Genomic DNA, 24,959 nt, shown 5'->3' with positions numbered 1-24,959 from the left:
ATAGACTTTTCTAAAATGCGATGTCACCATAGTAAATAGGATTCTAAATATTTTTAGCAGTCTATTTTCTGATTCCATATTGCTGACATCCAAAAATATAAAGATACGGAAGTCTTGAAATTTTTGCAATGCTTCATTTTACCTGTCTCTCTTCTTTGGCAAATGGGATGAGTGACACAAAATGTGATGACAATGAATAAGCAAAGAGGAGAGAAATAAACATCCAAAGCAATACAGTTCTGAACCGAAAAGGCCATGCTGTGTTTCAGGAGATTTTAGAAAAATTGGGCGGTAGTGTTATGGCACAGCAAGAAGCAAACATAACAATAGAGCATTTAAAGTGTACTTTATAGAATTTGTTGCACTTCATAAGTCAAAGGAAATACTGCAGGTAAAGCTCACTATAAATCCTGCTGCAGGAGAATATCTCAGTGCCAATAATATCTGTTCTCTGGGGAGCAGTGGATCTCCGACTATTTTCCAGAGAAGTAGTGAATTTTACAATAAATATCATGTGAAGGAAAGGCGAGAAAGGCTTTAACAACTAATGCTGCTGCACTAGAAGACAACCTGAGCACTCTATAATGAAGTGCTATATATTGTATTTGCTGATAAAGATGTGGTAGCCTTACCGAACATGTAATGCAGTAGGAAGTTCTGAAGGCTATTGTTTACAGAGCCCTATAGATAAATCAAGACGTCTTGAAGTGAAGACTCACTGTAACTAGTTCAGGCCTGGGACATTTTCCCTGTTCATGACTAGGCACATTTCCATTATTTTCTTTTTTCAGTACATGCAGGCTTATATACTATAAAGTTTTTCCTTGATTTGCTTCTCAACTATCATTTGAGCCCATTTTTCATGATACATGAGGCTTTATTTTTAAAGTCACTTTTATATTCTTCTTGCAGTGATATAAGGTGAAAATAAAAATTGAAGTGTCTGTCTCCTAGTTATCTTCTTAATATACAAAGTGACACTCAAATAGGCTCCTGTCCCTCATTTCCATTACAGTCATTCATATATATATATATATATATATATATATATATATATATATATATATATATATATATATATAAAATTTTGGCTCCTCAGGGGTGGGGCTAGAAGCTGCAGTTTGGGCTAGTAGCGGTTCCATAAAATTTAGTTTTAGCTTAAGTTTTTTTAAAATCATAAAATACTTAAGTCATATAATAACTTTTTAAATTGCCGATTTCCCTCATTTCTGATGCTGACAAATAAGCCAAGGTTAATAGCCTACTGAGGAATACTGTAGTTCCTGTAGCTATCTGGAACCTTGTGATCACATGATCACAGTGTATGAGGTTAACTGTATATATAGTGTGAATTGAGCGTTGTGCATACAGCGATCAGAAAGGCAGAGACAATGATAAATAGTCTCCATCTTCTCTATTTGAAGTCCAGCTGTCTTGTACAGCTGTCCCCCCTCTTCTCTTGAAGCCATACAATTACCATGCAGCCACAGAATCTGGCTGAGCTACATATGACACTGAGAATTTGACATTCTTCATAAACCTTCATGTTACAATTGAGGTGCAGAGGGGCAGGGCTATTACATTCGGAATTCATAATTAACGAATTATGTGTTGAAATTGCAGGCACTTTTCACTATAAAGGGGGTATTTTCATCTATAATAATCATCTGTAGAGTCATTTCCATTTATAATGTTATGGTGTTTTGCTAGAACAAGTAATAACATGGAGATCAAGAAGGGACCACAACTGTCTCTGGGACCACAACCGATCCCAAGAAAGAAGACTGCAGTCACTCTGCAACTTCCTGCAAAGCAAATAGATGGAAGATGGTGCTTTGTAGGATTAAACTGTGAAAGAGCTATAGCATAACAAACTCTAACTTTTTCATTCTGACGATTGGTGGGGATCCGGACAATCATCCACAATTGATCAAGAAGTAGTGGCATATCCTAGCCATATATCATTGCTTCTAAGAGAAAAACCATACGAATAAAGATATGGCCATCTAACAATAGAAGCATTTGCCAGGATGACTGACCTAAAATAGGCAACCACAACCACTCCAGTGCACAACTATTAAAGTAACAACTAAAGGGGTATTCCAAACTTAGACTATCATGGCATATCCATAGAACACAACATCCATAACTGTTGGACCCATACCTATATCCAAAACAGAGGGGTTTCCCTGATCTCTGTCCTGTCTGTTGAGGCTATCTCCCCGTTTTGGAGATGTGGGATGTGGGATCCATATGTACAGACATTGTTAGCATATCCCATGGATATGGCATAAATGTCTAAAATTGAAATACCCCTTTAGTTACTTCTGAAATCTGACTAATTTATCATTGGAAAGAGTGGCGAGATAAAATCCTGCCAAACAGTTGGGCTTAGGCTGGCTCCACACGGGCGAGAAATTGTGTGATTTTCGCCTGCAGCGATAGTCAGTAAAGAAGAAAAATATGAAACCAATGATTAACAATGGTTTCCTTCCCATCTGTGATGTTTTCACTGATGTGATGTTGAGGGGATAAAAAATCGTGGCTTGCTCTATCTTTCTGCGATGTGCTATTTTTTTTATCTCCCATGTATTCCTATGGAGCCTTCTTTTTATTGCATTTCAATGCGACAAAGGTGCGTTGCGATGCAATTTAAACATTACGAAGTCCCATTGAGTTAAGCAATAAAAATTTGTCGCACGATTTCATTGCGGGCGGCAGCGATGCGAGATTATTCTCCAAAGAAAGCATAGCTGACGCTCAAAATCCGCAGTGAATAAAGATGCGATTTTCTTGCGGCAAAATCGCGATCGTCCATGTGGAACCAGCCTCATATGTGCAGACTTGTCCTTTCGATATGTTTGGCGTATATAAGCAAGGTGGTTCTTGATGGTGTAGCTTACATGCAGATACAATCATGCACCTACATCAGGAAAGGCAGGGCAATTTCCTATAGGGCTGTGCCCGTTCCAGCTTCTCCTACGTAAATAGATCCATTTGTTATAGGAACTTTTAGACATTTGTAGTCTAGAAGTTATATTGTGGATTTATGTACGTAAGAAAGCCTAAATTAATTCATATATTTCTAGACCTGGCACCGAAAAACAGTAACATTTGCATTGCCTACCGAGTGCAGTTTCTGGTAGAGGCCACAGGCGTTGCAAACGTAGCCACCATTTGCATTCTTTCGCCAAAGTGAAGTCTTTGTGGTCAGGCAGTTGGCACAAAAAACCCCGGAGCCTCTACGTCTCTGAAAAATCAAGAAAGCAAAACATACATCAAACATGAGCAATAATATTATTTTTACAAAGAATGAAATTAGTAGAGGTTTTCTTCAACACAACCGTACAAGGTCTACTCTTCGGGGACATCAACAGGCCAAGTTTTCAGGCCAAATTAAGCACAAATAAAATGGTCTTCATCATAATTAGATCTAGTAGTTCTAACTGATTACTTAGCCTTTAGAAATAAAACATATATACTACTAGGGCTGCTGGCCGAAAGTAAGGATTTAAATGTCTCCACTACTAAAATTGGCAGAAAAGCTTGCAAAGAAAATATGGGAAAACTATAAAAAAATGTTTTTAACTGTAAAGATTAATGAATGGCCTGACAAGTACAAGAATATTAAGCAAATTAAACTCGATTTAAATTAGTAATGGGGCCTCAAATAATAGGATTTAACAATAAAAAGATAACTTAATCAAATGGTCAGATTCCTAAATGGTTTTTAATCTCGCGGGCACTCATCAGTCTGAATACTGTATAGTAATGCAATGAAATAAAAAGGAAAAAAAATAGTAAAAAGTTAATCTTTCCAGAGTCATTTATCTATTTATCATCAGCCAGATCTATTGAAAGGGTAATAAACCCCTTTGTCATGTGTTCTAGGTAAAATCTATAGGCCAGTAGTATACTATATATAGAGCATAATGTATTGTTATATTAAAAAAATGTAACTATAACCCCATTGTGGTGCTGATTAACGTTCAAAGCTTTCAAAGTGACCAGTCAGTCATTTCATAGTTTCATATTTTGGTGGTGCCTGCTGAGAAGTTCACACCAGACAGACTGTAGAAAAGTTGAGCGGCCATTTTGAACTAGAGCACCCTATTGCCCTCATGTAATCAAAGGAGGAAGAGTGTGTGTTCTCTTCATGCCATTTTAAATTTGCCACCATACATTAAGAGGGTTGTCTCAAGAAAACAACTTATCCCCTGATCTGATCTCTGAGGGTTTCAAAATGAAGACCCACAGCAAATCAGGTGAAGAAAGGTCACAAGTATCCCCATATGAATGGAGCAGTGGTCATATGTGCACCCTGCCACCAATATTACCCACTGTCCAGAAATTGCTTAGCAGTAAATATGAATAGAGGACTTTTTTTCCAGTGTCCATGAACAAAAGAAAAATGCTTCTGTGATTTTTGTTGTTGAAGCTGGTCATAGCAGGTCATTGTAATTAAAAGTATAATTTTACAGTTCTCAGTAACTGCTAATTATGAGTACATATCAGTTTATGATCTATAAACACGTATCACTATTCATAGTGGTTTTCCAATTTACCCATAAAAATTGTCATCCATAATTTTTGGATAAGTTGTCTAGAAAAAGGAATTTCAGATTGGCAACTCTGATTGCTACTCCAGTCATCTCTATGGGACTGCTAGAGATAGACAAGGCTATATCTGGCTGCCCTGTAGAGATAAATGAACATGCATGAACACCATTCCATTTATACAGAGACACATGGGACCCCCTGTTCTCATAAATGGTGGGGGTCTCAGGGCTCAGAAGCCCACCGATCAGACATTTATTACTTATCCTGAGGGGAGAAAAAACATACCTATATACTGTAGTATACTAAACTCGAAGAGGTGATGCATGACACAGAGAATCAAAGAAAGCATGCCATGGTCCTCCTCTTTAGACCCATCACATGTATGCGTTTCGCTTGGCGACTAGCAGTCCTTTAAAATTGCTCTAGATAAGACTCTAAAAGCCCTTTTACACTCAGCAATTATCTTTTAATTAATCGTTGAATATTCTAGTTATTTTGTAAAAAAAAGTGATCATTCAGTTGTTCGCCAATCATTCCCTGTCATTTCCAGACACCCAAGACAGACCAACGATGGACTGAACTAACCAGTATAAAAAAAACATTGAAAAAAAGTGATTAGAACATGTAAAAAAACATTGCTTTAAATCAAACAACTTGATGATTGTTTGCTTGTTCCAACAATTAATTGCTCCATGTAAAAGGAACCTTAGCTTCTGTTGGATGGAATGAGCAAACGATGGCGCACCAAAAAGTAATAGAACGTATATAGAAAAAAATGTATAGAATGTCAGTTTTCAAAATAACACCTAATAATAATCCATTAATCTTAATCCCTTTTTGTCTTAAAAAGACCACCCTATAAAAGTCTGTTCCCCCTTAAGGAAAACAGTTTAAGCAGAAGTTACAATGTAACCATCTAGGAATTGCCAGGAAAAAAAAAATACTTTTTCTGAAGCTGGAAATTCTCACCAATTTATTCACAAATGTAATAGAAAATGTCAATGTCAATTGTTGCTTCCCAGCAAAAGGCAAGAAAAGACTGCAAAGAGATTTATTAAGCATGACTGGAGAGATAATGAATCCTCTAAATTAAGGGCATTCTAAATATCCAGCAGGAGATAATGAATATGTATAGCAGGAATTCAAAAACACATTACTTACATGTAAAAGGATTATTGTAATCTTACAAAAGGTATAAAACATCTCCTAAATGCTCTATATACATTGGGATATGTATGTTGGCAGATAGTTGCAGGTACTTTAGGGATATCTGCTTTAGATAATCCTAGCCACATCATAGGTGATAAATAATTGATCGCAGTGGGTCCAACTGCTGGAACCCACAGTGATCATGCGAATGGAAAACCCCAAGTCCTCCTGATAAAACAGTGGAGTAAATTTGTGACCCCCACTATGGAACAGAAGGAGACAGCTGAATGCATTGCTCAGCTATCTCCATAGACCGTAATGGAGAAGTAGTTACAGGACGGGTGATAAATGATTGATCACTGGGGGCCCAACTCCTGGGATAGCGAGAATGGTGCCTCCTTGTGCTCGTTGGAGGGTGGAAAGTGGTGTACATGTGTAACCACTGTTCTATTCACTTCAATGGGACTTAGGGAGATATCTGAGTGTATCGCTCAGCTACCTCAGTGAATGGGACAATCATTGAGGACAGAGGATAAAGGTTTGATTATTGGGGAATGAACTGCTAGGACCCCTGGGATCATGAAAAAATTGCCCCCTTGTGTCCCCTAAAGAGTGGTGTGAATGCATGACCACCATTCCAAAGGCGCTTACAGGACTGAAGGAGAAAACAGAGTGCATCACTTGGCAATCTCCATAGACTATGAATGGAGAGGTGGTCATGCATGTTCAATGTTACTCCATTTACTAAGGAGGAATTGGGGCATAACATTCTCATGATCCCTGGGGGTTGAACTCTCCCAGCGACCAATCACTTATCACCTATCTGATTGGTCGCTGTGGATAGCTGATAAATTTTAGTGGGATAACTCTTCCAACACCATCTCCCTTGTTTGCAAGTGACATAGTTCCCTTGGTGACGGGCATCATGCACAGGTTCCCACCTCCACTACAAATAGGCAGTACTGGGCCCCCTTTCTGAGGGCCCTATAGTAATCCAATGGTCTGTCTCTATGGTGTTCACCCTTGATCTCAAGGATGCTTGGAATTTTGGGACAATGAGATAAATTGAAACCCAAATCACGGTCTGAAACTATTAAAGGGGTTGTCCCGCGGCAGCAAGTGGGTCTATACACTTCTGTATGTCCATAATAATGCACTTTGTAATGTACATTGTGCATTAATTATGAGCCATACAGAAGTTATAAAAAGTTTTTTACTTACCTGCTCCGCTGCTGGCGTCCTCGTTTCCATGGTGCCGACTAATTTTCGCCCTCCAGGAGGCTGGAATCGGCAATGGACCGCACAGAAGAGCTGCGGTCCACGGAAGAAGAGGATTCCGGCGGCCATCTTCACAGGTAAGTATAGAAGTCACCGGAGCGCGGGGATTAAGGTAAGCGCTCCGGTAAGCTTTCTGTACGTCCCTGCATCGGGGTTGTCTCGCGCCGAACGGGGGGGGGGGGGGGGGGGTTGAAAAAAAAAAAAACCTGTTTCGGCGCGGGACAACCCCTTTAATGAGATCTATCTACTTCATGCAGTAGAGTTGAGAGCAAAGTCTAGCAAATTCACTTTCATAAACAGAAAATTACCTTTATTATAAACCAGCAATTTTAAAGGGTTTATTTCAATTTCACCAACTTATTTAACACAAGTCTGCACTGCAGAAGTGAAGTCTGGTGCCAAAAGAATACAATGGATGTAATTGTACTCTGATACATTTCAAATAAAAACCTTTGTGCAGACATCATTTTGGCCTCAAGACTGGAGCACTTTCTTGGCATTGAATGGGCATTTGATTCATCGAGTGTTTCACAATGCATAAGAATAAAAAAAAAAAAATTAGACTCTGGTGAAGCGCCAGTTTTGTGTAGGGATATGTTCCTGACAGATGCAAGCATTAGCAGTAACACTTCAGCTAAACTAATTACAAATATGCAGTTTCAGATACCTGTTCTGCCTGATGGTCAACTATCCAATTATCTGTCAATACTAGGGGCAAAATGAGAAGTAGAGATTGAGTTTTACATCAACGCCTGGCACCGGTGTGACATGAGCAAGTCATTTAAAGGGGCTAATTTATTTAAAACTTGGGCAAAAGACAGGAAATTGTTAAAGGTGTTTTCCGGGCATTTAACCCCTTGCAGAACACATGACCTATCCTCAGGATAGGTCATCAATGGTTGATTATCGAATATCTGCCGCTCGGGACCCCCCGGCATTCAGCGGATCTCAGCCCCTCCACTCACTGCAGCAGGCTGGATGTTGACAGTTCCATCAGAGCCAGAAGTGCAATAGATGCTGATTTCAATAGAAGCTATGCTTTCTATTGTACTTTCAGCTCCGTCTCCAATGCAGATGTCCAGCCCTGCTAAAGTGAGTGAAGGGGCTGAGATCAGCTGATCACTGCAGGTCCCAAGTGGCTGACCACTAGCTGATGAACCATTGATTACCTATTCTAAGGCTAGGTCATGAATACTACAAGGAGTTAAATGCCCCTTTAAGAGTAAACAAAGCCATACTCACGGCTCTAATGCCCTATAGGTAGAGTTCTGCAACTCCCATCCATCACCTTTGTTTACAAGCTGCAGCAGTGATGTGTTTAAATACATATTGGAGCAATGCAGTCCATCAATGCTTGCAGCAGTATATGGCTCTGGACCGATGATGTCATCTGTGTATTTGGAATGTCACCACTGCAGCCAATATAAACAAACAAAGACCGGTAGTGAAGACAGTTCCGGGGATTTGGACGGCCAAGTTTGACTTTATTTTTTAACTACACCTACCCTCAGACCAACTTTAAAATAACTTTGAAAACCCCTTTAAATAGCTGGCTCAAGTGAAAAGCAATATAACAATATATATTGTATCCAATACAGTCAGTATAACAATATAAACAAACATTCTAGTCGAATTATTTGAATGGGGCTTGTGGAAAATCCAGATTTTGCTGCAAAAATAACTCCATTTAGATGTTTCGAAAAGATCTTTAATCCCAGAAATGTCTGCCTCATGTGAACGATGCATTCAATGAGCTCTTAGTGGGCAGGATTTTATTGGGATTGCAAATAGTCAGACATTTAAAGGCAATCTGTCAACTCCTATGAGCACCATAAACTAAAAAGTGACGGTGCTTATAGAAAGGGAAGCTGGAGTCGATTCCCAGCCCAGAACATAGAGCGACATTGGACTTTTAATTCTATTGCATTTCATTAATCAGTCACTACCAGCAGCGGCGTGCGGTCGTCAGCCGCGGCGTACATTCCCAATAACCTCTCCAACAATCATTTATCAGCGCACTAGACACAACCTACTGCTGGAATCTGATCCTTCGTAGACAGCTGTGAAAAACTGAATGACTGACTTTGGGCACAGAATAAAATGACTGCAGCATTACATGACATGTACATTATAGCAGGATGCAGCGGTGTCAGCATACAGGTATACGGCATGTAGTGAACATCATGGCGGCTTACTACGCAGACTGGGGAGAGGTTATTATACTTTATTCTGTGGGTCAGTATGATTACAATACCAGATTTATTTAGGTTTTTTTTTTGGGGGGGGGGGGGGAGGATTGCTGTGCTACTTTAAAAAATAAAATCTTTAAAAAAAATTCTGGCACCGTCTTCTAACACCAATACTTTATCAATGGAGTTGTGTGGGGGCTCGTATTTTGTGCGACAAGCGGTTGACAAGCAGTAGATATGACTTTTTGATCGCTTTGTATTCAATTTATCCTTGTAAACAGGAGTGACCAAAAATCTACGCAATTCTGGTGTAGTGTTTTTTTTGTTTTTTTTTTACAACATTCACCATGCTAGATAAATAATGCGCTATTTTAATTAATTGGTCTTTTATGGAGGCAGAAATACCAAATATGTTTTGATATTTTCATTATAAATACGGGAAAAGGGGGGGGGATTTAAACTTTTAGCGTTGTTGTTAGCGGTTTAGTTGTTTGCGACACTCCACTAACCAACTAAAAACAACACTAAAAATGTTAGTATTCTATATTTTTTACAACAATTAAACTTTTTCATGTATTTTGGGGGGCTTTTTAGTCCCCTAAGGGGACCTGAACTTACTTATACCATATACTGCAGCATTTCAGTATTGCAGTACATGATATTTCTGCCTGTATTGTATTAGGATGATCTGCAAGCACAACTTAATCAGCAGTAAAATATGGCCGCCCTGAAGATATTCAGAAGGACCACGGCTGCTATGACACCCAGGCGGCACCTTGTGATCTCATCACAGGGGGGCTGTTCGGCCCTCTGATCGGTGATTGGGCCATTTAAACGCCACTCTCAGAATTGACAGCAGTATTTGAAGGGTGAACAGCAGCAACTGGCACGAACATGGACTTCATCTGCTGCAGCTGGGTGTTGACTGTTAAAGACAGTCTACACAGGTGATGTATGGAGCAGGCTTGGTGTACGATACGTCCTTGGGTGCTAAGAAGTTAAAGAGCATTTCCCCCAAAATACATTAAGCGTCTCTCCATAGCATAGACCATAAATGTTTGATTGCTGGGGGTTTGACTGCTGTGACCTCAGGTAATCACGGAAACGGTGGTCCCAGAGTCCCCCAAGTGAACAGACCAGTGATGCATATACATGAGCAATGCTGTTCTCATGATCCCTAGGGGTTCCAGTGAACCCAATGCAATCATGTATTTAGGTTATTACATTCTATGGAAATGTGATACACGTATTTAATGGTAAATCCTACTTTCTCTTTCTCTACTAGGTATAGTTAAATATATTGCCAGGGTCAACATTTGAAGTGAACTCTTGGTTCTGAGAAATTAGAATATTTTCAGATTTGTCAGCAGAAAATTGGAAAACTAAATGGCAAGGAAGCAGAGCGGGCACCATCAATCCCACATTACCAAAGAGTCAAATCCTTGACACCTAAAAAACTAGACAGGTAGATAGATACATGGATGAGAGAGATGAGATGGATGTATAGATATGAGGAGGATGGATAGAATGATTTATTTTAGTCTCCCCAATATAGTTAATTAAGGTTTGATATTAATGCTTTCCAGATTCTCTAGCATTTTGGACATGAGCAGATTGCACAATTCTGTGCATATTCAGTGTAATTCGGGTGTTATTTGTAATATACTGTAATATACGACCACGGATGTCACTCCACTTACATTTTATGTATGAATTAATACAAAAAGTTAGACAAGAGTTTAATCTCTGAGTCATTTCCTTGTAGGCGTTTGTAACCATCAAATGTTCCACTGTTTATTTTTTCAATCACAAGTTCCTTTTTTCTGTGATATGAACTTCACAACCTACAAATTACACAACATGTCTCCGAGGACTCACTACACACTGAAAAGGCACAGGTTCGGCAAAAATTAAAAGGGTTGTCCCGCGGCAGCAAGTGAAGTTAACCCCTTAACGACCGGGCCATAGTGTTTTTACGTCCTCCCGAAGTGGGCTTTATTCTCTGAGGACGTAAAAACATGCGTCCTACAGAGAATAAAGCCCCTCGGGCTGTGGACGTGACCGTTCCATGCTGTCGGTGTCCGCAGGTCGCCGACAGCATGGAGCTGTCATCCCGGGCTGGTCGGCCACTTTTTACACCCCATACCCACCACTGAGATCAAGAAATGACCCCCAAAAAGCATGAGAGGAGGGGGGATACACTGTTTTATTGCCCCATGTACCCATCCCAACCAGCCTCCGTAATTACCCCTGTCTTCGGAAATACTACACAGTTCACATTATTACTTTTATCTAAGATTTGGGAACGCCGAAAAGGGCGCGGAGTGTGTGGGGGAGGGGATTTTTAGGGAGTCAATTTTATATTTCGTACAAATAAGCAATGGGGCCTGAAATTTATTCAGTTGTGCCCTAAAATCCAACGGATGTTCCCTCCTTTATAGGCCTTGCCATGCGTCCTGTAAGTAGATGAGGCCCACAATGGGTATGTTCCTGAACTCAGTACAAACGGGGGTATCCATTTTGGGGTGAAAGTCTTCATTCCTATGTACACTGTACAAAAAAACTGTTTTTAAATTAAAAAAAGTGCCAAAAAAATTGAAAATCGTAACTTTTTCCTTCTGTTTTGCTTAGATTCATTCAAATACTGTGTGGTCAAAATACGCAGTACACCCCTAGATGAATTCGTTAAGGGGTCTAGTTTCAAAATGGGGTCATTTGTGGGGGTTCTTTATAGTTTTGGCCGCTCAATGGCTCAATAAGTGGGCAATGGGGCCTGGAATTTATTCAGTTGTACACTGAAATCCAACGGGTATTCCTTTCATTGTAGGCCTAGCCATGTGTCCTGTAAGTCTATTAGGGCCACAATGGGTATATGTCTGAACACGGGACAAACAGGGGTATCCATTTTGGGGTGAAAGTCTTCATTTATATGTGTGCTGTACAAAAAAACCTGTTTTTAAATTGACGCAATAGCCCAAAAAATGAAAATCGTAATTTTTTCCTACTGCTTTGCTTAGATCTATTCAAAAATTGTAGGGTTAAAATACACAGTACACCCCTAGATAAATTCGTTAAGGGGTCTAGTTTTCAAAATGGGGTCATTTGTGGGGGTTCTCTATGGTTTTGGCCGCTCAAGAACTCTACAAGTGGGCAATGGCGCCTAAAAGGACTTCAAGCAAAATCTATGTTCTGAAAGCCACCGATTACTCCTTTCATTTTGGGCCCCGTTGTGCATGCGGACATAATATTAGGGCCACAATGGGTATGTTTCTGAAAACAGCACAAACAGGGGTATCCATTTTGGGGTGTAAGTCTTCATTCATGTGTGTGCTGTAGAAAAAAAGCTGTTTTTAAAATGACAATTGCCAAAAAAAACAAAATCCTAATTTTTTCCTTTTGCTTTGCTTGAATTTATTCAAAAACTGTGGGGTCAAAATACGCAGTACACCCCTAGATAAATTCGTTAAGGGGTCTAGTTTTCAAAATTGGGTCATTTGTGGGGGTTCTATATGGTTTTGGGCGCTCAAGAACTCTACAAATGTGCTATGGGGCCTAAAAGGACTTCAAGCAAAATCTATGTTCTGAAAGCCACTGACTACACCTTTTATTTTGGGCCCCGTTGTGCATCCAGACATAAGATTAGGGCCACAATGGTTATGTCTTTGAACACGGGACAAACAGGGGTATCCATTTTTGGGTGCAAGTCTTCATTCATTTGTGTGCTGTACAAAAAAAGCTGTTTTTAAAATGACAGAATTGCCGAAAAAACGAAAATCACAATTTTTTCCTTTTGCTTGGCTTGAATTCATTCAAAAACTGTGGGGTCAAAATATGCAGTACACCCCTAGATAAATTCCTTAAGGGGTCTAGTTTTCAAAATGGGGTCATTTGTGGGGGTTTTCTATGGTTTTGGGCGCTCAAGAACTCTACATGTGTGCTATGGGGCCTAAAAGGACTTCAAGCAAAATTTCTGTTTTGAAAGACACTAACAACTACTTTCATTTTGGGCCCCTTTGTGGACTCAGATATAATATTAGGGCCACATTGGGTATATTTCTGAACACAGGAGAAACAGGGGTATCCATTTTGGGGTGAAAATCCTCATTTTCATGTAAACTATAGGAAAAAAATATGTCTTTAAAATGACAGATTTGCAAAAATATGAAATTTTACTTTTTCTCCTCTAAATTGAATTAATTCCTGAAAAAAAAACTGTGGGGTCAAAATACTCATGACATGCCTCAGTGAATACACTAAGGGGTGTAGTTTTTGAAATGGGGTCATTTGTGGGGGTATCTATTATTCTGACACTCATGAGCCTTTCTAATCTTGGCTTGGTGTAGGAAAATAAAGTGTTCCTCAAAATGCTAAAAAGTCATGTTAAATTTGTACGTCTCCTAAATGGTTAAAAAAAACCGAAAGTTTTTCCAATGTGCGCCCAAAATAAAGTAAACAGGTGGAAATATAAATCTTAGCAAAAATTTCTATATTATGTTTGCACATGTTTAAGATATTGCAGTTGGAAATGTGAAAAAAATGACGATTTTTTCAAAATTTTCCCAATTTTGGCGCTTTTAATAAATAAACACAAATTGTATCGGTCTATTTTTTCCGCCTAAATGAAGTACAACATGTGGCAAAAAAACAATGTCAGAATCGCTTGGATATGCAAAGACTTTCTGGTGTTTTTCTATGTTAAAGTGGCATATGTCAGATTTGCAAAATTTGGCCTGGTCATTAAGGCGCAAACAGGCTTGGTCACTAAGGGGTTAAACACTTCTGTATGGCCATATAAATGCATTTTGTAATATACATCGTGCATTAAATATTGGCCATACAGAAGTTATATACTTACCCCCTCCGGTGTTGGCGTCCCGGTCTCCATGGCGCCGACCGAAGCCTTCTTCTGCCTGGATTAGACGAGCTTGCGCAGTCTGCTTCTTCTGTGCCGCTGAAGGGGCCGCTCCGGCGTGCTTGCGCCACACAGGTCTTCTGCACATGCGCAGAAGACCTCTGCGGCGCGAGCACGCCGGAGCGGGACAGAAGAGGGCAGACTGTGCAAGCGCGTCTAATCCAGGCAGAAGAAGGCTTCAGTCGGCGCCATGGAGACGGGGACGCCAACACCAGAGGGGGTAAGTATATAACTTCTGTATAGCCAATATTTAATGCACGATGAATATTACAAAGTGCATTTATATTGCCATACAGAAGTGCTTAACCCCACTTGCTTTCGCGGGACAACCCCTTTAAGGAGAACCTACGTTTTTCTAATTATGCCAATGTGAGTGAGTGAGTGACTTTTGGGTAGAGACATTCATGTTGATCAGTGGTGTAGCTATTGGAGTTGCCACCCGGCCCCCAAGGTGGAGGGCCCAGAGGCCCCCCACACCACATTAATGCCAACTGACTGCACAGTTTTTCTCTCTTTAGGTCATCCACGTGGATCAGGCAACTTCTCCTGCATGCTGAACTTTAGATTTTCCTCTGTAGCTCCAAGTCCTCTCTCTTGATTTCTTCTACTTAGAACATCCGACGGGAGGAGACAAAGCCATGGTTGTGGAAGAAGATGAATTTTCACCTTGCAGGAGAAGCTGCCAAACCAGTGTGAAGGACCTAAGGTGAGCAAAACTATGCTGTCAGGTAGGACTGTCTAGAGCAGGTAGACCTTCCCCCTTCCGCTTGGTTTTGGTAACAATGTCTTGCAATGACCTGTAAGTATTGTGCCACAGGACCAATCAGGTTACAATGCTCACACATCAATCAGAAAATCAATGCGAAAGGCACCTGTGATCACTGAAGGTAATTGCATTGTAATTACTATCAATGTGTAGAACCTGACAACTATAATGTCATTGCATTATTAGAGGTATACTACTGCTGAGTCAATGTATCGGAGCCCAACATGCTATAAAACTTATCTTATGTTGCCTCTGTTGTATATATTGTATGATACGGCTTCCAATGTGTGTATACATACATATATTTTTTTCCTTGTGCGGAGCAAAACGTGTCTTGAGGCTTTTGCCCCAGATCTTTTAAGACTGCTATTCACTTAAAAGACCAGCAATGCAGCTAAAAGTGATGGAGGAGATGCAGCCATGAAGTGGAATTTAAGGGAGGTAGGGGGGCCACAAAGTTGAACTTTTGCACCCAGGCCCATGTGTCTTAAGCTACGCCCCCTGATGTTGATATACAGATAGTCCCCTATTTACAGGTTCTGTTCCAGGAGCCTATTTGTAAGTCCATTTTGTTCGTATGTCCAAAGTGCATGAAGTATATATTTTGAGATCGGCCGGCAACCTGTTAAGTGGCTGCATGAGCGCTGAACGACAGTGCCCATGTAGAGCTTGCAAACTGAAAGTCCTGCCGCCAGCTTGCTGGCTTCTCGTCAGCTTCTCACTCAATGCTTCTTATGGGAAGCGCTGAGCAGGGAGCTGTCACAGAGCTGTCAACACACGTTCTACGGAAACTTTTAACTTGAGGACAACCTTGTTTGTATGTAACGTATGTTCGTAACTTAAACGTTCGTAAATAGGGGACTATCTGTATATATGATTTTTTTTTTCTTTTAGAGCACAGTTTGTGCTCCAGAGCTGCTATTCTTACTGAACCTGAGAAAGTCTGTTGCAACCCTAGACAGTCATTTTTAAATGCTATAAAAAAATGCATTTGATCACTCTACAAATCTTCTGTATTTGTAAGCATAGAAAATGTCTTTAATCACACTTCAATTCTGACACTTCTTGTGTTCAGTCTTGTGTCACTTCCAAGGTAACACCTTGGCACCTTCTGGCTCCTTAGGGTACTTTTATACAGGACAACTGTTGGGCCCTAAAGTGCCGACAGCCATGCCAGAGATTATCACTCCTGTGCTTTCACATAGGAGCGATGATTGCTCACTGAACGGCGATGGAGCGCGCCAGAGATCTCTTCCGGTCACCTGCTTCTATTCAGAATAAACAGGAGATTGTTCGTAGATGAATGACTGCCTGTTCAAATGGGCCGACAATCATTGAGTTTTTAGCTCACCTAAAACCCGTGTTGGGTCCCATGTTTACACAGAATGTCTAAATGCAAATAAGGGAGATGGATTATAAATCCTCCACAGTGCCACCTATTGAAAGGCAGCATTCCTTCAAGTCAAAGTCAGACTTTTTATACAAGTCTGACTTTGACTTGAAGGAATGCTGCCTTTCAATAGGTGGCACTGTGGAGGATTTATTCCATCTCCCTTATTTGCATATTACCCAGAGGAGCGTGCGTGGCCATTTGAGTCTCCTCACTTAGTTTATAGTATATGGTTGCTCTCCCTAAGGAGAAAAGAGCGTTTCTGACCCCTGTCCCAGGCCTCTCACTGTCAAAAGCCAGACTCCTACTGTACACTGATGAAGGGCAATAACCTGGAAACGGCTGTATGTACATGGGGTCTGGCTTTGCTATTAATTCCCAGTCATTGTAACAAGACTTGTATAAAAAGTCTGACTTTGACTTGAAGGAATGCTGCCTTTCAATAGATGGCACTGTGGAGGATTTATTCCATCTCCCTTATTTGCATATTACCCAGAGGAGCGTGCGTGGCCATTTGAGTCTCCTCACTTAGTTTATAGTATATGGTTGCTCTCCCTAAGGAGAAAAGAGTGTTTCTGACCACAGAATGTCTGTCACCCTTAATGGCTTCTTTGAGCGATTATTCTGGTGACTATTAGCCAGTGTAAAAGTACCCTTCGATTAGTAAATGAAAAGGTCATTTCTCCATTATATAGGGGCAATGATATAACATCCCTGAGCGAGCAAAGCAAACTAACCCCTTTAGGATGCCTGTACTAGGGGCAGATTTGTTGTGGATTTTCCAAAGTGAATTAGCAACAAATCTGCCGGATTTGCATTGAAAAGCGTGAAATCTGCAGTGAAAAATCTGCAGAAACAATTGACATGATGCGGATTTCAAAATCCTGAACTGCAGGATAAAAATATTTTATTGTAAAGTAGGGAAAGGGTAAGCACATCTTTCTAAGCAACAGGACCCCCCACCGGTAGGTACATGTGTTAATCCACGGACAGCAAAAGGACCTGTTGTAGGCCTTTGAGAACATTTTTTCATATGGACCCAAGGCCCTTGTGAAAAGACTCACAGCTGTCCCATTCCATGGACGAGAGAAAAAGGACATGCCAATGCATATCAATGTACATCATTCTTATATACGGGACATTACATGGATTGGTGTCTGTGTGCTGTCCAATTAGAGTTGCGCTTGAGTCTTTTGGGTACAACTGGCATTACGACTAGCCTTAGGGCCTTTGTATTTCACAGACAGCTCTCTGACCCATTACAACCAATTAAGCTATACACACAGGCAGATGGTCTATGAGAAAAAAAAGCTCAGCATGTCCTATTATGGTCCGATTCACAGACCAGAACTGGACATTAAGTGTCCACTGCCTGCAGGTATTAGACAGCTCACGAAAATGTCCATGTGTTGTCCAATTCGAGTTGCGCTCAATAATCTCAGGCACAACTCCAATTTAGCCATCTGAAAGTATCTTTAAGCTGTATTCTCAATGTGGTATTAAAGACATTTTGAAATAAATTGCATCTATCACCTATCCACGAGATACCAAAGGTGTGAAATATAAGACCACTGGGGAGCTCATTGCTGGGACCTCCACTGATCAGTAGAACATTCCTCTCATTGTTCCTCATGGCTTGCCCACAGCAAAGATGAGTGGAGCGATGGAAGAACATTCTAGCTGCTGCAACAAATATTACTGATCCCATTAGAACAATAAAAAAAATTAGGAAAGGTCTTCATACATTCATGTGATTGTATCTGCTCTCTATCGGTCAACATTTATATATTTCTCCCGACATCTTATGACTGTGTTTTTCTAATGCAACCTTGGCCTACATAGAATCAAAGCAATTATTTCCTAAAAGCCTACATTTTCATATAAGCTTTAACGAAGCAAGCCGTAGAATGGACTGCAGAAGGTGTCAATAATTTCTAACAAGTTTTACATTTGCATATATTCAGATCTATTCATACTGCTAATATCTATGCATACATCTCATTAACTGGTATAAGAAGTTTACACGTCAAGCAGTTAGTTTGTGCTGAAGGCAGAGAATTATGCCAGGAGCAGAAGCTACAAGAATGGTATATATTTAGGGGCCAAAACAGCTACATTGCATTTTTAGACTGCCTAATAATGTTGACCTAACGTACACTTATTCCTAGGGTAGTAATTACTTACCGACAAGTCTGCAGCAGCCCAAATGCCAACATATCAAGCACAAATTGAAAAGTACAACAGAACGTCATCTAGAACTGAAAACCTTTCTATAATCTCCGCAGTTTATAAAATGAGCAGCATCAAATATGTCAGGAAATATAGCAGGTTATCTTCATATTCTATTATATAGATAAAAGGTTTGCCTATCGTAGACAATACTGTTTTGTTAGAAGGGCCCCTTAAAAATAAGCTCATCACAGGGATTCCCACTGCTGAGATTCCTAATGATGAACTTAAATCTGTGGTGGAGCCTGGCAGCAAGTGTTCAATTTTTCCTGCAGTGCCTCCACAGGGGAAATGAGGGATTGCACAGCTTCTATTAAAAAAGGTTGTCCAAGTTGTAAGACCTCGAGACAACCCATTCCCCATACACCGGCATGAGATACAGCGGGAGAGGTGAGTATATTGCTAGTTGTTATTTTACTGCATTGGGAATGGGTTGTCTCAAGGTCTTACAACTCGGACAACCCATTTAAGATCATGTTAGACTGACTATATAATAGAAGACATGTAGTTTGAGAGTAAAACCTTTTGTAGTAAATCTAATTTTTACGCCAGAATAAGCCCCCAGCTAATCAATCTGCCCATGAACATATAGATAAGTGCTCCTGTTAGTGTCTAACACCAATTTGACAGTGAGCACGTTGCGACAAGTAGGCAGAAGATAATGCTCTGATGCCACCCTGCTCCCATTCCTAGGTTGCAGCTGGTAATATAAAAACAAAAGAAAAATCTGTAACCCCTTTGCGCTATTAGACCACCCGCATATAGTGCACTGAAGTAAGGTGAAAATAGACTTACTTCACTGCGGGCATCTGGATAACACCATTTCCCTGAGTTTCAGGTTCGCTTCAATAGATATACTAGGTCACAGCTGGGACATAGTGAAATAACCTGGACAGTCGTTCATGCAATCGTTCAAGAAGATCATGCAGTTCTATTGTTGTCGTGAGCATATTCCTGTTTAGATAAGGCGATGTACTGCCAACAATACAATTTCTAGTGCCACACTGGGGCTCTTTCACACGTGCTGGAGTATGGCAAGGGTGGGGTAACATCACTCCTTAAGGAGAGCACCAAGAAGGTGAGTGAGGAGCCTTATATGGCCATCCATGCTCCTCTGGGAAATATGCAAATAAGGCAGATGGAACAATACCTCTGCAGCGCCACCTATTGGATGCCAGCATTCCATCAAATCAATGCCCGACCCTTTAGACAGGTCTTTAGACCAATGATTGGGAATTGAAAACCAAGCCAGAATCCAGGATTATTCTATAACAAACAGTGGAGTTTTCTGCACCAAAATCCGTACGTCTTTTTTTTTTTACGTGGATTTGTAGCAATTAAGCAAATCTCCATGTTACATATGCAAGTTTTTCTGTGCAGCAGAATATTCTAGTACATGTGAAAGTGTCCCAGCACAAACACATTTCCGTCAGAGTCATCCATTTAAGATATCCATATATCGTAAAGCCATACAGGGGCAACAATAAATGGCGTAGCTGCATTCTAAAATAACCGCGACCCCATATCTTGTAATCAAATCAATTCTAGTTCCAGAACAACATTAAATACACTACAAACGTGTCTCCTCCACCGGTTACTGCGGACGATCGGCCACACCGAGTGTTACAGAACATAAGCTATGATATAATGAAATACAGCTTACACAGACATATTACTATCACTCCCGCTGACAAGCAGAATTACAATATTTCACTTCATTATAGAAAACAGTGTAATCTTTTTGAATGTTCGACTTTTGTAAAACATCTGCTTGCAATTTTTTTGTAATATGTTTCACCATTATTCCTAGCGGCATGCAGACATAACACCGCTCTTCCAGATTCCAGCGTGTAAAACTGATGATGATATATGGAGAGAACATAGGAATACACAAACTGTACTGTATCGGGCTAGTCATAAATATAAAGGGGTGGATTACTTATGTAATTATGTAGATTTGGTGGTGCAGAAAATTCTGGAATATAAAGCTTAAAGACACGCCGCCATTTGTCATTTGTAGCGGTAAGAGGCGGGAGGGGGGTGGGGGGTTTAAGTCATGCAAGAGACTAAACAAAAACAAATTATGGAATAGAAGTAGATGGAGCTTAGTATGGAAATGAATTGAACGAGTTTATCGAGCATTTATTACTGATGACTATTCCACTGGATAGGTCATTAATAGTTGATTGGCGGGTTCCGTGATTTGGGATCTCCACCTATCATCTAAGCGTCCAGTCCACTGTCACACATCCGCATAGGTGGTCAGAGCTGGAAGGCTTCATCCCCATAAAAACCTATAGAAGTGATGCCTTCCATTGCACTTTTGGCACCTCATTGTGGTTGAACCTGAAGTGTGAAAGAAGGCATTGCTCCTATTGAAATCATGGGGGCAAAGCCTTTTATTACACTTCCGACTCCAACCCCAATGCGGATGTGTGGTTCAGCTGCACTTACAGCAGGCCAGAGAATCAGATGATCGGTGGGGATCCTGAGTGACAGACTCTGACGATCAACTGTTGAAGACCTATGCTGAGCGAGTATTGCCTTATTCGAGTACCTGCCCGCTCGTCTCTAAAGATTCGGCTGCCGGCGGGGGAGAGCGGGGAGGAACGGAGGGGAGATCTCTCTCTCACTCCCTCCCCCCGCTCCACCCTGCTCACTCCCGCAACTCCCCGCTCACCCGCGTCGGCAGCCGAATCTTTAGAGACGAGCGGGCAGGTACTCGCATAAGGCACTACTCACTCGAGTAGTTTGCCTTAGCGAGTATGCTCGCTCATCTCTATTGAAGACCTATGCTGAGCACAGGTCATCAATATTTAAGGCTTCAAAAACCCCTTTAATGTCAGAATTTTTAAAAAATTGGCTAATAGTAGTACATATAATATAGGAATATAGGAAAGACAAACAATACTCATCTGTTAACTCCTCGTGGCTCCGGTGTCGATGCATGGATGTTTTGCGCTGTTCTTTGTTTACTTGCTACAGTAATGACCTGCCTCAGAGTTCTTTTGTCATACATGCAAGCGTACCACTGAGTTAAGTGATTGACTGCAGCGGTCAAGTGAGTGTACGTAACTCCCTGCAGCAACAAAGTATATAAAGACCAGCGGGACCAATAGAGTGGCGGTGGCGCAAGTGAGCTGCACATTGGTTACTTTATTTTATCACATTAACTGCTATTTCCACTGATCAGCTGTTCGCACTTATGCACTGAGCTGATTTCTGCAGGAAGCAAACAGCTCCATTCCCACTGCAGTGGCCTGGACTGGTATTACAGGTAAAGTTCCCATTCACTTCAATAGTGAACATTACCTGTAATTCCAAGCCTGGCCACTGCAGTGAGAATGAAGCTGTCTGCTTCCTGCAGAAATCAGCTCAATTTTCACAAGTTTCCCAGCCCAGCAATCTGTTGATCAATGGGGGTCCTACAGAAAAAAATTGCTGGGAATTACTATTAAGCATAGATTCTTCATAACTGGAATTACCTTAGTTAATCTATACAATACACTGACTCATGTCTGTGAATTGCAAATCAAAAAGAGAACATCTGTATATAAAGAACATGTAGCTCAGTATAAGAGAAAAAAAATCACATTTGTTATATAAAGACATGGTAGAGCGAAAGATGACCTCTGATACATAGGAACATGCTGTACGGTGGAGTTACAAGAACTGTAGTACATAAGGTCATGTGGTGCTATATTACATCCAGTGTGGTGTGTAGGAGCATGCAGAATGTTCATGGAATCTACTGGAAGGATCGGGAGTAGAGTTCAAGAAATAGAAATTAAGGAATATGAGGATATAAAGTAATCAACCAAAACAGTCAAAAGAAAGACGCTCAAGACTATGTAAAGAAGGAGCAGAGTCAAATGTGTAATTGTACTAGTCGCTTCCTTTATGCGATATAAGACATTTTGGGCTTTAGGTAAATAAAGCTTTAAGGGGTATCCCCAATATTGACCGCCATCCCTTAGCCACAGGGTGGAGACATTGGTGGGCTGGGTCAGCATCGACTAGAAGCAGAGTGCTTCCTATTTTGAAGCCAAGCAGGAGAATGGAGGACATTTTGGAGGAGAGTGTGTTTATTATTTAATTGCTGCGGCAAAGTGAGACTTTATTAATTGCTTAGGGGAAAGAGTAGGGCTTTATTAAAGTGGTTGTCTACTTACTGGACAACACCGCTCCCTTAGGGTTCCCTAGATTAAAATAGCCACCGAGATCAGTCGTTGCAGGCCTGCTTTGGTCCCAGTGATTGTTGCGACCTCTGATTGGCTACAGTGGTCACCTGATTTCTGATGACATGCTCTGTCACAACTATCACTGGGACCACAGCGGGGTTGCAATGCCGGGTCCCAGTCCAGTAGGGTGGCTCTAGATGACCATTTTTTTGTGCACGCAAAATATACACGTGTAATACATGGAAAATAGAATCCATTGATGTCAATGCATTCATTTCCATTAACATGTTTTGTACACGCTTTTTGTACGTGTACAAAAAAGTAGGGCCTGCTTTATCTTTTTGTGTATAGTGCTGCAAAGGCCCCCATAGAAGTCTATGGGAGGTGCACATATGTGTACACAAAAACACCTTATTAGGCTAAATAGCCTATTAAATCCGGGTGGGGATGTTCGGCCTGCGCATATAAACAGGCCCTGCTGTGCAAAAAGTACTGAATTATGCACCAATACGTGCACAAATCTACCTCGCTCATGCTGCAAATGCATTGCTCTGAAGCATGCGCCATTGCGCATATGATGGTCTAAAGAAGCCCTAAACTGCACAGAAAAGTCATTCAAGTGAATTTATTCTTACTATTAATGTAATCAACACTGTACTCATTTACAATGTGACCCTGTGCCCCTATAGTGACCCCCCGGCTTACCTGTCCAGCGCCTTCACTCTGCGCTGTGAATGCGCCAGCTGGCGCACAGCCACACGTGTACAGTGCAGAGCAGACGCATCAGCAACAACGCAGCCGTGTGAGGTTCTACGAGGCTCGCACTACAATAGGCCATCCTGCAACGTACAGCCCACCAGCGGAATATCGCAGTTGATTTCCGCCCGTGACCATGGAAATGCATTTTTCAATACATGTCCTATGGGCAGTATTTGCTGCGGGATCCAAAGCTCTGGATCCCGCAGCGCAAATATGCCCGTGTGCATTGGGCCTCATCACAGTAGCCTGCTGAATGATAAATATGTCAAATTGTAAGCCTGTCCTGTCTAAATTTAGACCCCTTTTTCAGTTCACTTAGTTTATGCCAAAAATTGTGCGGCAAAGTTTGTCGCAATTAAAGCCACACCTTCTTTTAATGAGGGAACACCCCTTTGTCAGACACAGCAAAAAAAGTGTTCCAAAAAAGCCTGAACACACTGTTGCGCATAGAACGTTTGACAACTTGCGCAGGAAAATGGTTGCATTTTCTATAGTAAATAAGCCCCATAGTATACCGGTAGTCAAAAATGTAGAATTTTTATTTGCATATAACTTAAGACTTGAGTAATAGCAAAAAAGTATATATTTCTGCTGCAAACCTCCTTGGTAGCTTTATATTCCGTATGGTACCAGCTGCAGTTGAGAAAAATATATTTTTCTATATTGCTATCCTAGTGATGAGGCTAGAACTCTTCATCCAGCTAGAGAACATAACAAGACAATCTGACATTGTGTGGGTGGAATAGAAATATGGATCTTTTCGATGTAAACATGTAAGGATATGTGGTTAAAAGGAGAAAAATCAACAAACGGACTGCCTAAAAAGCAAACTAAAAAAAACCCCAGGATCCAGCAGAGTCGAAAGCCTTCTCTCTGAACTAAGCCACTCTAGTCATTGCTGTGGGTGATGCTCGATAGAAAAAAAATGTGCGCGCAGCCTTCAGATTTTATTGTTCTGAAACGGTCAAAAGGGACTTTTTGGAAATTTTTGATAATGTTTTTTCTTTATACATTGGTTCTTTTGATGCGCTGTGGATTGTTTTAATTTCCATGGTTTATTCTTTTTTGTTAATAAATGTTTATTGCACTTTAAAACATGTTGAAAATATGAAGATTTTTCACAAATTACATAAAACTCATTCTTTTTTTTTTACCTTTTTTACCCGTTTTTTAATACTAATTCAACTTTAGAATGTTTTTTTTTCATTAAAGAAACACCCCAAGCAAAATTTCTACAGTGTTGTGAGGCATGACACCCAAGAGACAGATACCCCTGTCTCATCAACTGCCCCATTAGAAGGGGTTAGTCTGGGCTTTTTTTCCAACTCTCGTGACCCCTAATGATCGTCTGGCTTATCTAGTGCAGCGAGCCGGACATTGTCATCGGCAGACAGTGGAGTATTTCTACTTCTCGCGGCACTACCATTGAAATGAGTGGTGGTGCCACCTGGGTAGGAAGTGGAATAGCAGCTTGGCACTTCTATTAAATTCCACTTTCTGCACTGTCCACTAATGACAACGCCCCACCCGCTGAACTGGTCAGCGA

The 24,959-nt window shown here is 40.8% G+C and overlaps 1 protein-coding gene across 5 annotated transcripts in view; it reads right to left on the bottom strand.

Annotated features, from left to right (window-relative positions):
- TRPS1 (transcriptional repressor GATA binding 1) overlaps positions 1 to 24,959 on the bottom strand; it is a 274,106-nt gene that overhangs the window by 13,308 nt on the left and 235,839 nt on the right. For all 5 annotated transcript variants that reach the window (XM_066578529.1, XM_066578530.1, XM_066578527.1 and 2 more), the window contains one exon: positions 3,128 to 3,250. In XM_066578529.1, the coding sequence (XP_066434626.1) occupies positions 3,128 to 3,250 (123 nt within the window). The remainder of the gene's footprint in view (positions 1 to 3,127; positions 3,251 to 24,959) is intronic.

This window comes from Eleutherodactylus coqui, chromosome 9, assembly GCF_035609145.1.
Source record: "Eleutherodactylus coqui strain aEleCoq1 chromosome 9, aEleCoq1.hap1, whole genome shotgun sequence".
Taxonomy (NCBI): domain Eukaryota; kingdom Metazoa; phylum Chordata; class Amphibia; order Anura; family Eleutherodactylidae; genus Eleutherodactylus; species Eleutherodactylus coqui.
The sequence above is the reverse complement of the archived record's forward strand: the minus strand, read 5'-3'. Positions and strand labels throughout refer to the sequence as shown.